The sequence below is a fragment of the Sus scrofa genome, chromosome 7 (assembly GCF_000003025.6).
Source record: "Sus scrofa isolate TJ Tabasco breed Duroc chromosome 7, Sscrofa11.1, whole genome shotgun sequence".
NCBI classification, from domain to species: Eukaryota; Metazoa; Chordata; class Mammalia; order Artiodactyla; family Suidae; genus Sus; species Sus scrofa.
This window is the reverse complement of record NC_010449.5, coordinates 58699267-58717125: the sequence shown is the minus strand read 5'-3', so window position 1 is coordinate 58717125 and position 17859 is coordinate 58699267. Positions and strand designations below refer to the sequence as shown.

At 55.6% G+C, this 17859-nt stretch overlaps 2 protein-coding genes across 11 annotated transcripts; one reads left to right on the top strand and one right to left on the bottom strand.

The window, feature by feature from the left end:
* Window positions 98-4383, top strand: CPLX3 (complexin 3). Its single transcript, XM_003128491.4, has 3 exons — window positions 98-363; window positions 1545-1632; window positions 3256-4383. The coding sequence occupies exons 1-3, from the start codon at window positions 200-202 to the stop codon at window positions 3478-3480; spliced, it is 477 nt and encodes a 158-aa protein (XP_003128539.1). The 5' UTR covers window positions 98-199; the 3' UTR covers window positions 3481-4383.
* Window positions 9935-17137, bottom strand: ULK3 (unc-51 like kinase 3). Of its 10 annotated transcripts, none has more exons than XM_005666148.3 (16): window positions 16909-17112; window positions 16074-16214; window positions 15869-15989; window positions 15216-15320; window positions 14044-14187; window positions 13748-13830; window positions 13079-13234; window positions 12810-12915; window positions 12536-12603; window positions 12233-12335; window positions 12029-12093; window positions 11865-11943; window positions 11744-11784; window positions 11360-11407; window positions 11169-11235; window positions 9935-11048 (listed from the first exon to the last, which is right to left on the bottom strand). In XM_005666148.3, the coding sequence occupies exons 1-16, from the start codon at window positions 17008-17010 to the stop codon at window positions 11032-11034; spliced, it is 1446 nt and encodes a 481-aa protein (XP_005666205.1). In that variant the 5' UTR covers window positions 17011-17112; the 3' UTR covers window positions 9935-11031. The 10 variants fall into 10 exon arrangements, with proteins under 10 accessions (XP_005666205.1, XP_003128538.1, XP_020954702.1 ...); XM_003128490.5 differs by having other exon boundaries at window positions 12563-12603; XM_021099043.1 differs by having other exon boundaries at window positions 13079-13207.

Below are 17859 nucleotides of genomic sequence, written 5' to 3'. Positions count from 1 at the left end.
CCGTGCATGCCCCCCGCCCCCTGTGAGGAGGGGTTTGGGGAGGTGGAGGCGGGCCCGGGCAGGGGCGGGCGGTGGGCGGTGCAGAACGTGGGGCGCCTGCCTGCGGCGGGAGCTGTCCCCGAGACCTAGTGCTGAAGTAGGCGCGGACGTGCCTGGGTGCCCGGCGCGTGGTACCCAGCGCCCGGGGCCAGCGAAGACCATGGCGTTTATGGTGAAGACCATGGTGGGCGGCCAGCTGAAGAACCTCACTGGGAGCCTAGGGGGCGGCGAGGACAAGGGGGACGGGGACAAGTCGGCCGCCGAAGCGCAGGGCATGAGCCGAGAGGAGTATGAAGAGTATCAGAAGCAACTGGTGGAAGAGAAGTGAGTGGCTCCAACGACCCTCCCCATCCTAACCCCTAATGAACCGCCCTGCCCACGCTTAGGGGAGTCTCAGACCCCGAGCCTCTCCCCTACTTTTCTAGACGCAATAAGAAACTGGGAGGTGCCCTCTAGGCTGCCCCCAGAGCCACCCCATCTCAAACCCAGAAACCCTGCTCCACTTTCGCCTTCGGGTCCAGGGAGTGGGGGAAGGGGCGATAGGGCCCTGGGACGAGGTGGGGGCACGTGCATTTCTGACGAAATAAGTAATCCCTTAATCCGATCTGGTCCCAGCCGTCTGTGTCTTCCAACTGGAGCTCCTCAGAGCCTGAAACTCTGAGAAAAGCGGTGCAGCTGAGGGGGAAACCAGTTGTGGAAACAGATCCTGAGATGGAGGCACTCACAGATATTGAGGGTACTTGTGTGAGGACAATGCTGGACAAAAAGGCAGCTGGGGTGGAATCAAGGGCTGAACTCTAGAGCTAGGCTGCTTGGGTCAGGTCCCAGCTTTGCTTCTTTTTAGAAGGGTGACTTTAGGCAAGTTACTTAATCTTTCTGTGCCTCAGTTTCTTCTTCTGTAAAATGAGGATGGTAATCATAAAAAGTGCCTTATATTTTTTTGAGGGATAAACTTTAATGCACATAAACCACTTAGTGGAGCTCCTGGTACATGGTAAATCATTGAATATTAGCTCTTATTATATCACTTAGTCGTAATAACAGTTTTGTGAGTTGCAAAATCTTACCCCCATTTTACAAAAGAGGAAGGTAAGTGACCTACTCAAAGACGTACCAAAAGTGGTACGGAAGTGGAGCCAGGACTCGGACTCATGTCTGTCCTGAATACTTCCCCTCACAAGACACAATCTGTCAAGGAGGGAAAAAGACCCAGTCAGAGGCCACAAGGGACATATATTAGGGTCTGCAGAGAGAGCCAGACAGAGTGACGCCCCTGCCCCAATAGCTCCGTCTAGTAACGGGTGTGGAGGTGATAAAGTGCTCTGTGATGGGGAGAGGTGGCAAAGATTGCAGCAGATCAGAGCACCAAGTACCCAGCACACAGGCCAGCAGGTGGAAGCATTGTTAACCTTGGCCAGGACGCAGAGACCCTTCCAGCCCCTTCCTCTCAGCCCCCACCCATTCTCTCAGCCCTGTCCATGATTCTGGCCCTCGTGCCCCCGCAGGATGGAGCGGGATGCACAGTTCACTCAGAGGAAGGCAGAACGGGCCACGCTGCGGAGCCACTTTCGAGACAAATACCGGCTGCCCAAGGTAAGCTTAGGGGCTGGGGCTGCAAGGAACATCCAGGACCCTGAGCTCTGGGCTGCAGACTCCTCTGCAACTCTCGAGGAGGGTTTGACGAAATCCTGATACTCTCACTCATTCATTCATTTAGTTTAATGCTGGGCACTCAGAAGTAGTCTAGTCCTTCTGGAGCCAGTCCAGGCCCCTTCTCAGAGTCAGGCCTAGACAGGCGAGAAGTTGGAAGGCAGTATACTTTATGCAGGGGTAAAATCTCTTGGACTTTGAACACTTAGGGAGGGGAGCAGATGGGGAGAAGGCAGTACTGTGGGCCAGGCACTTGACCTTCACACTCTTACATAACCCCACAGTAATTCTACCACATAACTATTACCCACATCTGGAAATAAGGAAACTGAGCCTCAGTGAGATTAAGGGACTTGGTTAAGGTCACACAGCCAGCAAGTGATGGAACTGGGATCAGACCTCAAGCCTGGGCGTGCTGAGCCTGCACTTGCTCCAGGACCCCTGGCTGCCTTCTAGAGTATGGAGTCTCTCTGTAGAGAGCAAAGTACCCCCTCAGTTGGCTGAGTAGCCATAAGGATGCTTCCCTGGGCACTGCAGCACCAGATGGGCATGTAAGTGTTCTACTCCTGCTGCCTAAGGAGGGAACTGAAGAACAAGCTACTCCCAGTGCCCATAATCATGCTAGACTCTGAGGAGAAACAGAAGTACGGGCTACAGTACACCTGACCTTGATCTTCCACTTGAATTGGAAGATCCGATATGTGAACATCACATTTACCCATTCAACAAATGTTTGCTGAGCCCTTGATGGCCTCTAACTCCCTACGGGGCATTAGTCTTTTGAAAGGCTCTCAAAGTGAGAGTTAAATCCAGCTAGGAATGGAGTCAATCCTCAAATGCTTGCACTAAGTATATAAGGGACACAACTCCTGCCATCAGGGAACTCTGAGTCCAGTAGGAGAGAAAAGACTTGGCTGTAACTGAGCAAGATATAAAGTAGAAAGCCCCAGGGCCCCCAAAGAGACAGGGAGGTGCAATGACAATCAGCAGGTAGGTGCTGCACAAAAAAGGCACAGATGTCAGAATCAGGGACATAGGTTGAAATCTAGCTCCCCCACTTCCTAGTTGTGTGACTTTAGGCAAGGTACTTAAGCTATCTGAGCCTCAATTTCCTTTTTTTGTAAAATGGAGAAAACAACATCTACCTCACAGGGTTGTTTTGAGAATCACAAGCACTCAGCTCAATGTCAGCCATGTAATAGGTGTTTGACAAATGGAACCCATCACTGCGATTAGTAACATCCTTCAGGACAGTTAACGACAGTCAACACACAACTTGGCTGACTCAGTCTGACGCCCAGGTACTTTCGTGTTGTCATCACTCACTATGCTGCTGTCTTACCTTCAGTATCTCAGAGTGAAGTAAGCCGGCGGACAAGTGCAAGGTCTCCATATTCAAGTGGCAAAAGCTCGATCCTGGGATGGGGGACGGGGACTGAGCGTACTGAAATACGGAACTCCAGAATCTAGGGGCCTGGGACCCAGTCCAGACCTCCTCCTTGTCCCTCGACTCTGAGTTCCCACAGACCTCCAACCCCACCCCACCCCTTTCCTTCTTCCCTTCAGAACGAGACAGATGAGAGCCAGATCCAGATGGCAGGTGGAGACGTGGAGCTGCCCCGGGAGCTGGCCAAGATGATTGAGGAGGACACAGAGGAGGAGGAGGAGAGGGCCTCGGTCCTTGGACAGCTGGCCAGCCTCCCTGGCCTGGACCTTGGCTCACTCAAGGACAAGGCCCAGACCACACTGGGGGACCTCAAGCAATCAGCTGAGAAGTGCCATGTCATGTGACTACATCCCCTGGGGTGACCAGAGGGCTGGGCCCACATAAGCACTAAAAGCATGTCTCACATTCCAGGGTCCCATATCCCATCTTGGCTTTTTTCCCTGCCCCACACCAGCCCCTTCTCATCCATGGCTCAAGTCTGCCTTCCACACTCTCTCTCCACAGGGAGAAAAGTCCCCATTCCTTGCCCTACCCTTCAGGACCCACCCTCCCTACTCTGCCTGGGGAAGCCTCCTAAGATTGTGAGAATAGGCCTGACCCTCTCTGGCCATGGTCCCAAGTTTCTGCACACAGGAACACCTGTAGAGGAATACACAGAGGGACACAGAAACCCTGGCAGGTGTAGAGGCATATGCCTCAGATGCATCCTGGCACACACAGACGCAAACACAGGCCAGCTCCTGAGTGCCTATCCCCTCTAGACATCAACACTCAGATATGCTTAGAGGGGGCTTTAGGCAGACACCCTCAGCAGGCAGGAGGCCTAAATACAAGTCTCCACATTTATTCTCCTCAAAACCCACTGCCCTTTCTGGGTCTCATTTCATCATCTATAAAATGGGGATGGACTGGGTGATTTCTAAGACTTTCTAAATTGGCCCTTTCTGGCCCCTTGGAGTCAAACCCACACTCCTCCTTGGGCAAGGCAGCAGCTGCAGCCATGGCCTCAAGTGGCTGCCACTGTGGGCTCTGGCTCTTGGAAGCTGAGCAATGCTATGTGAGGGGCCTACTGCCAAGGATGAAGCTGGCACTGAACAGTAGCCCAGGCAGCTCCAGGCCTTCTCTGGGCCTAGGGCCCAGCCAATTTCTGTTCTGTTCCTGTAGTTCTATCTCTGGATTCCATAGCTGGATTTCCTCTCTCAACTCAGTGAAAAATAAAAATTCCAAATGACCTGCCTATTCTCCCAGTTCTTACTGGCCTCCAGGAGTCTTGTGTTTCCCAGGCCCCTAACCCGGCCCTTGGAGGGGTGTCCTCTCCCTCCTCAGCCGTAGCTTCGTAGGAGTTCCAGCCCCTGTAAGATATCCAAGCTCTACTCTCAGGGCCCTGGGTAAGTGCAGGGTCCTAGTATTAGTCGACTGAGCATCAGTTCAGTCTGCAGCCAGATGAAACAGATCTGGGCTTTGGGGAGGATGTGGGAGCCAGCTGGATGGGCTGCAGTTGGGAAAGGCAGGGCCTCTGGGTCATTACCTGAAACTGAAGGAGGTGCCAAGGCTCAACTATGGCTCTTTCTGTTACCTGTGCCTATATGCCTCTCTGCAGCTTGCAAATGGAGGGTGTAACAAAAAGAAGGCAGAGCAACTGTTTCCAGCCCTGGCACTGCTGTGTGATTTCTGAGCAGGTCTCTTTCCCTCCCTGAGCCTGTTTTTCTTGCTGTGAAATGGAGAGTCCCTCCCTCAATAACAATAATACATTTCAAAAGGTGACCATCTGTAAAGTCCTTGGCATATGACACCATATCAATCAGTAGTAACTCATTCTTTAAAAGGAAAGTGAAGAGTCCAAATTTCATCCTGCTTACCACTGGGAAGCGGGGAGGTCCAGGAGACCAATCAGGAGGCTCCACAAGCAGGCCATCCCAGGGGCCTGAGAGGAACAAGGTGCTATAGGCCGACCCTGATGTCCCCGCTTGGCACCAGCCTGTGGAGAAGCCAGCCAAGATTTACAGGTGGAACAGCCATCTAAGGGTTTGGTTTCAAGGGCGAAGCTTCCATTAGGCCTCCCTTTTTTTTTTAAGGGCTGTACCCACAGCATATGGAGGTTCCCATGCTAGGGGTCGAATTGGAGCTACAGCTGCTGGCCTACACCACAGCCACAGCAACGTCAGAACCTCAACCCACTGAGCAAGGCCAGGGATTGAACCCGCAATCCCATGGTTCCTAGTCAGATTCGTTTCCACTGAGCCGTGATGGGAACTCCAAGCCTCCTTTTTAAAATAAAAACAAGGAACATATAACCTGGGCCATAGGTAATGTTGGGAGGGACAAGTGGAAGAGAAAGAGAGGATGAGGAGTTTGGAGGGTTAAGGGTGGCAAGGGACGAAGGCCTAGGATCTGGGCAGTGCTGCTCAGGCTGTCGTGCCAGGCCTTCTCTCTTAAGCATCCCTGGGGCAAGGGGCCTGGGCCTCTGAGCTGCTCCTAAGCAGCCCACACCCCCATCCCTGGGGGTGGTCACTGGACAAAAACCCCTCCTGACCTTCCTGGAGCTGGAGGAGACCAAGTTCCAGCCCTGGGCTGTGCAGAAGGGAGCACGGGCCTCAGCAGCGTCAGCAGCAAGACCCACGTCAGCACTCCGCCCTCCAGGGGCCTCCTGCCTAATGGGATTGGACAGACCCCTTTCCCCTCAGTGGTTTGCAAGACCAAGAGCAAAAGAGGCAGGGATGTGGGCCGTGGGAAGGCTGGAGGGTTAGCACTCACTAAACCCTCACAAAATGGGCTGCTTGGGGCCTGAGGTCAGGGAGGGGGAGGGGGCTGAGCCCCCACACTGATTACTTCCTCACAGCCTGAGAACCCTAAGAAGCTTTGACCTGTCTGCACATCCCTGGAATCGAGACGGGGATGAGGCTCTGTGGGAGAAGGAGCTGGCTCTGGGGCTCAGGCAGAGATGGGCAAGAAGGGCAGGCTGAGGGGCCCCCAAGTTCTGCTGGCCTCACCTGCCTCCCCCTTCCTTCCTCTGCTCTCTAGGCTTCTCTGTCAGTCCATGTCCCCTCATCTGTGTGCCCCACCCTCTGTCTCATTCCTGGCTCCTATGTGTCCTACCCCGACGCCCTCAGTGTGGGGCAGGCCTGCCCCACTGCCAGCCCTATTACTAGACCTATGCTCTGGAGTTCCCATTGTGGCACAGTGGAAATGAATGCGACCAGGAACCATGAGGTTGCAGGTTCGATCCCTGGCCTCTCTCAGTGGGTTAAGGATCCAGCATTGCTGTGAGCTGTGGCGTAGGCGGGCAGCTGTAGCTCTGATTCGACCCCTAGCCTGGGAACCTCCATAGGCTGCAGGTGCAGCCCTGAAAAGCAAAAAAAGAGCAATGCTCTCCTCCTATCCTGCTTCACGCCCATTCAGACAACCACTTTCTCCAAGGCTAGTCCACCCTCCTGGTGTGATGTGAGGGCCACAGAGAAAGGCACTTACCACCAAAACTTGCCCTTCCGGACCGATTATATAAAGTCCCATCGTTTAGGGCACCAAGACTTTAGAGAAGGCCACTGCCTCTCCAGGCCCTTCCTCCTGTTCTTCTCTCCTTTCCTCCTTCTCGCCCTGAGAGTAGCCAGAGGATACAGGAAATGTTGAAAGGTCATGAGACGGCCCTCCAGCCCCCTTTGACTCTTTCAGGCCGCCCTGTACACTTTCAATCTCACCCTCAGGTTTTCTGGCCCCAGAAACAGGGAATTTCAGGGAGGTTGGTGACAAGCCCTGGCTCCTGCACAGCTCAAGTCCCCTTCTGCCTTCCATCCCCCCAGATGGCTCAGGCCTGGTTCCCAGAGGAAAAAGGGGTGCAGAGAGAGCAAATGACTCTCCGGAGGCCAGTCAGTCTCCAGGGAGAAGTCTGGGAGGGCAGTGATGGGTTAGTTCTGAGGATTCCCCCTTCCCCCAACAGCCAGATGGTCCCTCCTCAAACACGGGAGGCCCTGGCAGGGCAGGGGCTGGGACATCTGGGGGAATGTCTGTTGGCTGAGCCTGAGCTGCTGGCAGTGCCTATTGACCCAGCTGACTCCTGAGGCTGGCTTGGGGGTGGGGAGCCCAAAGCCTGCTGCCCTGCCTCCCACCAGGTGCCTGCCAGACATCACTGTTCCCGGAATCCGTGTGAGGCTCAGAACAGGGGAGCCAGGATGGGCTGGGTCCAGGAGAAGAGTAATGTTGAAGCTGCCTTTCCTTTATTTAGCGAGAACTGTGCCTGTATGATCCTGAGTGTAAGTCTGCATGGGGTCTACAGGGCTTGTGATCTTGTATGTAGCTTTCAGTGTTTTTGTGCCTGTGGCCCATGGCCTATGTCTGTGTATCTATGGGATTTCCACCATACAGGTGTGGGTGTGTTACTCTTGGGAAAGTGGTCCTTGATGTCCTCCCTTCCCTCATGCCCTAGCCTCAAGGTCAGGGAGGGGTAAGATGGCAGCTGGCCTCTGAGGATAAGGATCCTTCTATTTTAATTTTTTTTATCTTTTTATTTTCTGTCTTTTTAGGGCAGCATCACGGCATATGGAGGTTCCCAGGCTAGGGGTCCAATTGGAGCTACAGCTGCTGGCCTATGCCACAACCACAGCCACATCAGATCCAAGCCATGTCTGCGACCTACACCACAGCTCGTGGCAACACCAGATCCTTAAACCACTGAGCAAGGTGGCTAAGCCACGCTGAGAACTCCGACAAGGGCCCTTCTAAATGACCTCCTATCAGGAATCAAGTTTTGGAGTTCCTGGTGTGGCTCAGTGGAAACAAATCCAACTAGTAACTGTGAGGTTGCAGGTTCGATCCATGGCCTTGCCCAGTGGGTTAAGGATCTAGTATTGCCGTGAGCTGTGCTGTAGGTTGCAGACACAGCTGCGATCCCACATTGCTATGGCTGTGGCGTAGGGCGGCAGCTGTAGCTTGATTCCCCTAGAGTGGGAACTTCCACATGCCTCAGGTGTGGCCCTAAAAAGAAAAAAAAGGGGGGAGTTCCCGTCGTGGCTCCGGGGTTAACGAATCTGACTAGGAACCATGAGGTTTCGGGTTCTATCCCTGGCCTTGCTCAGTGGGTTAAGGATCCCACGTTGCTGTGGCTCTGGTGTGGGCTGGCAGCTACAGCTCCGATTAGACCCCTAGCCTGGGAACCTCCATAGGCCTCGAAAGAGCGGCCCTAGAAAAGGCAAAAAGACAAAAAGACAAAAAAAAAAAAAAAAAAAGGAACCAAGTTTCTGTACCCTAGGGTTAGGCCCCTGGGAGACAGAGGGTCCAGGCTCCAGGCTCAGGTGCTGCTTCCCCAGCTTGGCCCAGTGCTGGCTCGGCTAGGGGACTTAGGGGAGCGGGGAGGACAGGGCAGGGTGAGGCACTCAGACGCTGGGGTTTGGGGGCTGTCTTCCTGCACTTTGAAAGTGTCTTAGGCACTTTCAAAGTGTTAACGGTGAGAGGTGGAAAAAACTCGCTTCTAGGAGAAAACTGTATTTAACAAGCACATTAGTAATTTCCCATAGGCCTCTGTCATTTGAAAAAAATTCTAGGGAGCCCCACCTCCTCTGGCTGGCCTGCCTCCCTCCCTGGCAAGTGGATTAGACACAGGACCAGCCTGAAGGGTATCTCAATGTTTTATCCAGGGAGGGCCCTTCTCCAGGGCCTCCTCCTCTGGCTTCTTCTGTACCCAGTCCCCCCAAGGGGGCTCATGCCCTTCCATATCCACATGTATAATAACTTCAGGCCTCTGTTCTCAGAGAACCAATGCCGATATTACAAACAACTGGGCCCTGTGGGCCAGTCCTCCATCCCACCATGCTTCTATTCAATTAGTCTTTCACAAACCCCATCCTTCCTAATTCCCACTCTCCCTCCCACTTAGTCTTCTCCATTCACCCACCCATGGGCCCCTTCATCCCCCTCCTCCCTTCCTCTATTTTACTCACTGAAGCTTTTAAGTCCAGCCCATTCCCAGAGAAATCTGAGCGCATTCTTCTGTCTAGATTTGAAAATAACATTTTATCGAAATCTTACTATGCGTCAGGCTCCTGTACAGTGACTAACTTAATCCTTACATATTGCCACGGCACATGGCATCTTCATCTCATTTTACCAAGAAACAGGCTAATCAATGGGTCCCAAGCTTCAGGGCCAAATGGCAGGGCCAGGATTTTAGCCTTGCCTCCTGCCCTCTGGGCCCCTGCTCTACACTGCCTCCCAATGTCAGGCCAAGGGCTTCAGGGAAATTAGGTCCCTCCTAGGGTTTCCTTCCCTGTACAGCAGCCCTTCAGTGTCTGCATGGAAGGCTGAGCAGCTAGGGAACTCCTGCCTTGGCGGCTGCCCAGGGAGTGAGCTGCCTCTCCCTTAAGTCCCCAGAGATGCTCCTGAGTACCATTCAGACCAAGACCTGGGGAAGGGGGCTGCTGGAAACCACCCCAACTTGGGGGTCCTGGGGGGCTGCACATGAGCACAGATACCCTAGAAGATGTCCTTTCCCCAGTCCAGCTCACTGGCCAGAGTAAGAGGGGTGGGCCGGGGATCCTGTCTTGGGTAAGTAAGCATACAGGGCAGAGCTCAGAAGTTTGCCAGGATTGCATTCCTGCCATTGAGCCCTCCTCCACATGCAGATAGGGTCTTGGCTGGGCCCCTGGATCCCCTCAAGGCTGAGGGCAGGAGGAGACGTGACTCTCACTCCCTACCACCTTGTGGCCTCCCCCAGGTCACCTGGCTTTTTCTGGGGCCCCTCTAGCTCCAGCCTGTGAACAGGGACTACCTCACCTGTTTTTTTTCCCAGGGCAAGAAGAGAAGAACACATTCAGAAAATAATTTAATAGAAAAACAATGAATTACATTCTTTACACCCAGCCTCCTAGAGGGAACGCAGACACTCTCCTAAAGAAAGGAGGCATTTAAGGGCAGTGGGATTAGAAACCACTAACACCTTCTCTGATTTTTTAGAAAAGAAACCTCCAAGTAACTATGGGTATGCATGTTCTTTCCAGATTAAAGTCACTTTGTTCTCCTAAAAGCCCATGTGGGATCCTAGGAAGATATTGGCAGACCTACTGGAGAGATGGGGTCAGGCCCAGAAAGGGGAAGGAGCCTGTCCAGGGTCACACGCTGGAATAGTGGCAGTGTCAGACTTAGAACCAGCTATCCTGGATCACTGGGTCCCCCACAGCTTGATGGGCCAGGAAGTCCCCATGCCTCTCTCTCCCAGGCCAGGACCAGCTCTGGGGCCAGTAGGGGCGTTCCCCAAAGAGGGACGGAGGTGGGAAGGATGAGGATTGAGGACCCCTCCCCTTGTACCCCCTGGGCCAGGGCAAGAACAAGGCATGGGTTTCTCATATTTGCTCCACTTCTACAGAGGATATTATTTTCATGCATGAAGGAGTATCTTAAAATATTGAGAAAGTGGGCAGGGGTCAGTTTCCAGGAAGACTGGTGAGTTCTGCGGGGCTGAGTGCATATGTGGGATGGGTGGTCCCTGAGGGGTCTTCGGCCCCATTCCAGTGCAAGGAGGGAGGTGAGCTGCAATAAGGGCTCTCAGGAAGGACAGGGGTGGCCACAGGGCAGAGACTGCCCCGTGCCCTCTGCTCAGAGCAAAAACAGAAACCAACAGGTTCAGGGCACAGCAACCACCAAATAACAAAAGTCACGTGAAAGAAATACTCTTCTCCCAGAGTCCTGCTCCTCTTCCCCTGGGCCGAGGCCCAGCGCTCCCAGCGCACTCCGTGGGCTATCAGACCCTCTAGCCGGTAAAGAGTCTCCCAAGGGGTGCTAGGGATCTGGGGTGTGGGGAGGTCTCAGAGTCGCCCATCCAGGAAGCCTGCTCTGCAGGGCTGCAGAGGGCCACAGTAGGGGTGAGTGCGTCCCCAACTCCCAGTGACCTGTCCAATCATCCTTCAGGGTCACTGCAGAGTGCAAGCTATAGAGGGGAAAGTGGGGAGGGTCAGTTTCAGGTCTCTGGCCAAAGAGGCAGAATCCGGGGCTGCTTCAGCCCTCATCCCTCCTTGGGTGGAAGGTCAGACCCCAGGGCAGGACTCACAGCTACGAACAGACTCCAACAGCCCCTCTTTGTCCAGGGTCTCAGCTTCCCAGCGAGACTCCCTCATCTGTGGAACATAAAGGACACAGATAGCGATGGAGCAGTCTTCAGACAGAGACGAGAGGGATACACACAGATTGAGGAGCAGAACCCAAACGGCTTCGCCCCAGTGAGGGCCCCCACGTGCCCACCTTGACCTGCTCCTTCAGGTATTCAGCTCGAGCCATGAGGTTCTGAACCTGTCAAGGGAAGACATGCCCGTGGGTGTGAGGCGATGAAGGGCCTTCAAATTGAGCTCCTCCTCACTCCTGATGCTCTCCACAATCCTCTGCCTCATTAGAACAACCTGCCACTGAACCCTCATCCGCTCCCTCCTCCAGGAAGCCGTCTGACTGCAGCGGACCAGCTGACTTTCTGCTGCCGAGTTCCCAGATTCCGCCTGACTCCTTGGCCTGACCAAGCACCCAAGCCCTGAGGGGGCCACCGACTCAGCAAGTCCCCAGGAGGGCCCCCTAAACTGGAGCAGGTCAAATGGGGAAGAGGAAGGCCCCAACCCTCCCAACCCCAATAGGCACCTCAGTGTGAAGCAACTCCCGCCTCCGGCCTGGGGGCTCCGCTGCAAAGACAGGAAGAGCGCATGGTGAGGGCAGGGCAGGGCAGCCAGGGGCGTGAAGGAATGTGGAGATGGGGTCTCACCTGCCAGCAGCAGCAGCAGCTCCCCCAGGCTGTGCTGGTACAGAACCAGGGCGTCCTGCTCCCCACCGGCCTCTTCTGCCTGCAGCCCCAGGGACACGAGGTCATTTAGGGTCATGACCTGGATTCTCTCTCCCCCACCTGGACCCCTCCCACTGGCTGCAAACCTTGGCCATGGCAGCTGAAGCCACTTCCAGAGCAGCTAGGAGGCGGGGCTTGTCCCGGGCCATCTCTGGAATGAGGGCAAAAGCTCAGGGTGAGAGGAACAACCTGCCTTTTCCTCTCAGGACACCTACCCTGAGGGGTCTGCCTCCCCCTCAGGCTGGAGGAAATTGCTGGGGACCTGGTGGTCAGCCAGAATTGGGGCCTACCTTTAAGCAGGTCTCGGGCAGAGGTTTCCTGCCTCAACAGGGCCCGATTGGAGGAGGAGACGATGGCCTTGAGCTCCTCAGCCCGGGACACGTACTGGCCCACCTGCAGGAAGGCAAGGGGCTGAGGAAGGGCTGTCCCGCCTTGCCTCCCTCGCCAGTACCCACCTCCAGGTTCGCCCTCCGAGTCCTCAGTGACTGCCCCAAGCTGTAACATCAGGGGTCAACAGAGGCTGGCCTGACCCCTTCCCAAGAAGAGAAGTTCCTCTAGGAGAACCAAGCCCCAGAGGCCCTGAGATCCCTCACCCATTTCCTCAGAAGCCTCTCATTCACCTTTGCCTTAATTGCCTCCTTCCGCTGGGCATCCACCTCATCTGCAGAAAAGAAGGGGGTTATATGAGGAGTGTGGGGCAAGGAGAGCCCTGCCCCCACCAAACTCTCTGAAACCCCACAAAGTACTAAAGTCCAAATTTACCCTCTGCCTTGTCTCCCACAAAATTCTGGAAGGAGAGCTGCTTCTAGAATCTATCCACTGCAGCCATGGCTGACCCCACCCCTCCTGGAACAGCCTGGCACTCACAGTGTAGGGCAGGCACGAAGAAGTCCAGAGCCTTGCAGTAGAGAGATAAGGCTGCTGCGGCGTCCCCCTGCTGGTCTTTCTGCACAGCCTGCACCACCAGGGCGGTCTGGGGGACAAGTAGATGGGAGTCATGCCCACCCACCATGCTCACCACGAGGGGGTGATGCCCCATGCCCACTCTGTCTCCTGCTGGGCAAGTCACGTGATCACCACTGAAAGGGGTAGATAAGACCCCCCAACTCGCCCTCAGACCACCTGTCTCTACTCACTGCTCGTGCCAGGCTCTCCCCGCTAGGCATGTGCTCCAGGTCCACCCAGGGGTGGGCAAAAAAATCCTGGAAGGAGATGCGGCGGTTGGGGTCCCGCTCCAGGAGTCGCTGCAGCAGGTCCCGGCAGTCCTGGGAGAGCAGGGGTCGCAGGGGGAGCTGGGGGAGAGGGGTACAGATCACACTGGGCTCCAGCACCTCCAACCCCAGCCTCAGGGGCCTGTCAGGACCACCTTGTAACCCTGTCCTGAGATGCCCCAGATGGATAACATGACCAGTTAGAGTGTCGCAGCCGGTGAAGAGCCAAGCCTCCTCCCCCAGGCTCCTGCTCACGCTTTCGCTGGAACCCATAGCTATCACAGAACCCTGTTTCCAGGTCCTTCTTCCTCTCTGGATTGTGCTCATGGGAAGCCTGGCCCAGGTCTGCTTTGGCCTTCTCCCCAAAGGGGGACTGTAGCAGGCTGTGGGGCAGGCCCTTTGCATCCTGTTGTAGGCTGATCTGAATCCCTGGAACTGAACGGAGCCTGACTTCTAGGCCAGAGTGTACCCCAGATCCATGAAGGTGGCCTGGAGCCCACCCCTCCACCTGCGTAGGCAGCAGTGAGCTCTCCCACCTCAGGGCCCTGACTCCTTCCGCCCCCCCCAAAGTTGCCAAGGCCCTGCTAGATCTACCTCAATAACCCGGTTGCTCCGGATCTTCTCTTCCAGCTCCGAGAACGACCTGGAGGCAAAGGGGGGCTGCCCGAAGAGGGCTTCTGTGGAAGGGAGGCAGAGGGCAGGCTGGGAGGGGACAGGGTCAAGCCTGGTCTGGCCCCTCCTGGGGAGGGGGCCTGGCATCCCTTAGAACAGGGGCCCCAGACCAGGAAAGTCAACCTTCTCATTAAAACCCTTCAGGAGTGCCCCAGAGAGGCCTTGCCTGAGGACACAGTGCAGGCCACCAGGTGGGGGCAAGGGGACAGAGCTCTCACCGTACAGGATGACCCCCACAGACCAGAGGTCCACACGGGCATCGTATTGCCGCTGACACACCATCTCGGGAGCCATGTAGAGCGGGGAGCCACGGAGCACATGCTTCTCATCCCAGGGGGACATGTGCTGGGCAAAACCAAAGTCTGCAGGCAAGAGGGCAGGCAGCAGGGCTGCAGATTCCAGCTGCTTCTGCTCCAGGACTGTACAGGGCTCCAGCACAGGGCTCCTCCCACCCTCTAGACTCACTGGGATTGATCCCACTTCCCTCCTTTGCTCATGCTGTTTCTCTCATTATGTGCCTGGAACACCCTCTCACCTCTTGCTCTAGGGGCATAAATCCTTCCAATCCTGCATAACCCCATCAGTGCCCTTTTTTTTTTTTTTTTTTTTTTTTTTTGTCTTTTTGCCTTTTCTAGGGCCACTCCCATGGCATACGGAGGTTCCCAGGCTAGGGGTCTAATCAGAGCTGTAGCCACCGGCCTACACCACAGCCACAGCAACACCAGATCCAAGCCGGGTCTGCGACCTACACCACAGCTCACAGCAACGCTGGATCCTTAACCCACTGAGCGAGGCCAGGGATCAACCTGCAACCTCATGGTTCCTAGTCAGATTCGCTAACCACTGCGCCACGACGGGAACTCCCATCAGCGCCTTTTTAGGATGCCCACCCTAATCATACCAGCAATGAGGATAAGGGCTCACGGGGGTTAGAACCCTCCCTCACTGTCCCACCAAGCTCAGTGGGCCTCTCTGGCCTCCAGCTTCAAGTCAGTTCTTCAAATTTCACCAGAGGCCACAACCAACCCTTCCCCATCTCACATCTTTCAACACTGCCACAGACTGAGTCATAGTCTGAGCCCCAATCCTGGTGACAGAAAAAGTCCTAATCCTGGTCACACTCTGAACTCTGGTCACACACTGAGTCTTAACCCTGACCCCAGAGTGAGCCCTGACCCCACCATGCCACTGCTGGAGTCAAGCATGGGTAGCCCAAGAAAGGCCCTGCCTTTTGGTGACAGGGCCCACCCCTGGATCTCCCAGTCTGTCACTGCTTGATGACTCAACAGAGGCCTCCATGAGAACCAGGGCTGCCGAGTGAACCCAGACAGGAGGAGGCCTCTGCCTACCCACCTTCCAAACCCCCACCCCTGCTGTTCCAGACTCACACCTGCCAATTTAAGGTGAGGCTTCTCCAAGGAGCTCAGCAGAATGTTCTGTGGCTTTAGATCCAGGTGAGAGATGTTCCGTTCATGTAGGAACTGCAGGGCACTAGCTGGGGGGCAGGACCCATGCAGAGAGCCCGGTCAGAGGACCCTATCTCTCACCTCCTCTCATCTTTCCAGGCTTGTCTGTCTTTCCAAGCCTGCACAACCCCAGTTCTGGACTCAATGGTCGACTGAATGCTTTATATATAAGCACCAGGCTCTCATCTCTGCCATGAACTTGTCCCACCCCCCATCCCGAGTGACCTCCTTCCTCCCTTTAGCCCTTCACAAGTCTTTTTCCTCCCGAGATGCCCCAGCCCTTCAGGCCCTTGCTCTTTCCCTTGGCAAAGCACCTGGGTCTTCAGAATGTTCTACGAGGTCCTTATATTATGTTTCAATAGTGGAAGCCTGGACTCCCCACAGATGGGGGTCCTCCCTGTCTTTCTCACAGCATCCTTAAGCCAGAGATGGGCACCTAGGAAGGAGGGGCCCTACAAATCCAAGCTGGGATGAGAGGCAACTGCTAAGAGTGCCAGAGCTCTAAGCCAGGGGCAGGGGTGGGTGAGAGAGCAGAGATCACGGGAAGAGGTTGCAGACTGCATTCAGAGGCTTTTACCCAACTGCTGCATGAAGACCCGAGCCACCTTCTCAGGCAGAATCCTGCGGGTATGGATGAAGCGAGAGAGGTCACCTCCTGCACAGAACTCCATGATGAGGTAGATGTTGTCACTGTCCCACTGTGATGAGAGGCAGAGAGGAGGCTTGGAGAGAGGGTCCTTTCTCCAGCCCTCTTTGGGGGTGGCCCCGCCGCAGGTCCACACCTGGAAGTCCTTCAGCTGCACGATGTGTGGGTGTCGAATGCCCTTGAGGATCTCAATCTCTGTCAGGAGGTTTTCCACAGATGCCTTGTTCAGACTCTTCTTGGCCACACACTTTATGGCTACCACCTCACGAGTGTCCTTCTGTGGGGACAGGAGATTTGAGAGCTCTGCCTTGAGAAAACCAGGGACCATGTGTGGCCAGAAGGGCTCTGGTTCCTCTGGCCCTCTCCCCCTCACTGGGCCTGCCCACTCACACCCGCTCCAGGCTTCCCAGCTGCCCCTTCCCAGGCCAATGAGGCACCCAGATTCTGGAATTTCAGCTTCCCCACAAGCCTGGTGTTCTCTGCTCCACAATCCCTTTCACTGAGTTCTAGGCGCCCCTGCTGAGGAATGCCCTTTCCTGCTCTACACCGCACACTCTGCGTCCTCCGTGGGTCCAGTCTCCTAGAACCCTGCCCCAGACTCCTCCCAGCCCACAGAGACCGCCCCCCCCCCCCCTGTTGTGAGCCTATTCTGGGGCCACTGACACAGAGGCTGCATGGAGGATTCCACCTGTGTCTCCACACAAAATGGGTGTGTGCGCGTGTGTTGGTTTTGAAGGCCTATTTGTGGCGGTCACCTCCCACCCCCTCCACAGAACCTGGGAGGGACAAGGCAGATGTGAGCCCCGAGTGCCTCTCACGCCGTCTCTAACCTCTCCTAGTTTCCGGCCCAGCACCCGGCTCGGCTTGCTCGCCGTCGACTTGCTCTTGCGGGCACGGAGACCAGGCCCTCAGAAGTTCTCGTGCCCCCAGATCCTGCCTTTCACAGAAACCCCGGGGCGCCCCGCACCCACCTTGGCGTAGGCCTTGTACACCGTCGCGTACGTGCCACTGCCCAGGCGCTCGGTGAGGATGAAGCCTTCCAGCCGCGGGGGACCCCAACCTGGCCCTGCCATCCCGACCGCCCCGCGCCAGCCGCCGGGCGCTTCCTGGTTCCCGGCGCAGGGTTCCGGCTGGGAGCCGAGAGGGTAGAGCGCGACGCGGCCGGAGTGGACTCCACACTGCCCCCAGCGCCGCCCGCCGGAAGTGCAGCACGGCGGGCTGGGCGGGGCTCCCCACCCCCCAGATGCTCGTCCAGGGCGTCCGCCCCCACCGGCCCTGGAAATCACATGATCTGCCAGTACGCACAAGACCTACTTGGGCAGGCTGAATAGAAGTGAGCAGGAGCCGGCAGACAGATCACTCGGGGAATTTCATCCAGGTTCAGACAGCATCCTAGAGATCGACCACGGGAAGACAGAGGAGGAGTCCTGCTGCGCAGGTGTGTAAAATGTAGGGAAGATTCCAAGAGGCCCCCTTTCCCCAAGACCAGCAGCTCCGAACGTGAAAGTACTGGTACAAGAAATTACCACCAGGGTGTTCCCATCGTGGCTCAGTGGTTAACAAACCCGACTAGTATCCATGAGGACGTGGATTCAGTCCCCGGCCTCGCTCAATGGGTTAAGGATCCTGCTGTTGCCACCAACTGTGGTGTAGGTTGCAGATGTGGCTCAGATCCTGCATTGCTGTGGCTGTGGTGTAGGCCAGCAGCTATAGCTCCAATTCGACCCCTAGCCTGGGAACCTCCCTATGCCATGGGTGAGGCCCTAAAAAGACAAAAAAAAAAAAAAAAAAAAAAGAAAGAAAGAAAGAAAAGAAAGAAAAGAAAAAGAAGGAAAAGAAATTACCACAGAAGAGGCCAAACAGTCTCAGTAAGGGGCTTAGCCCCAGGGGTGAGGGCCTTGGCCTGTCACAGACCAGCCAGG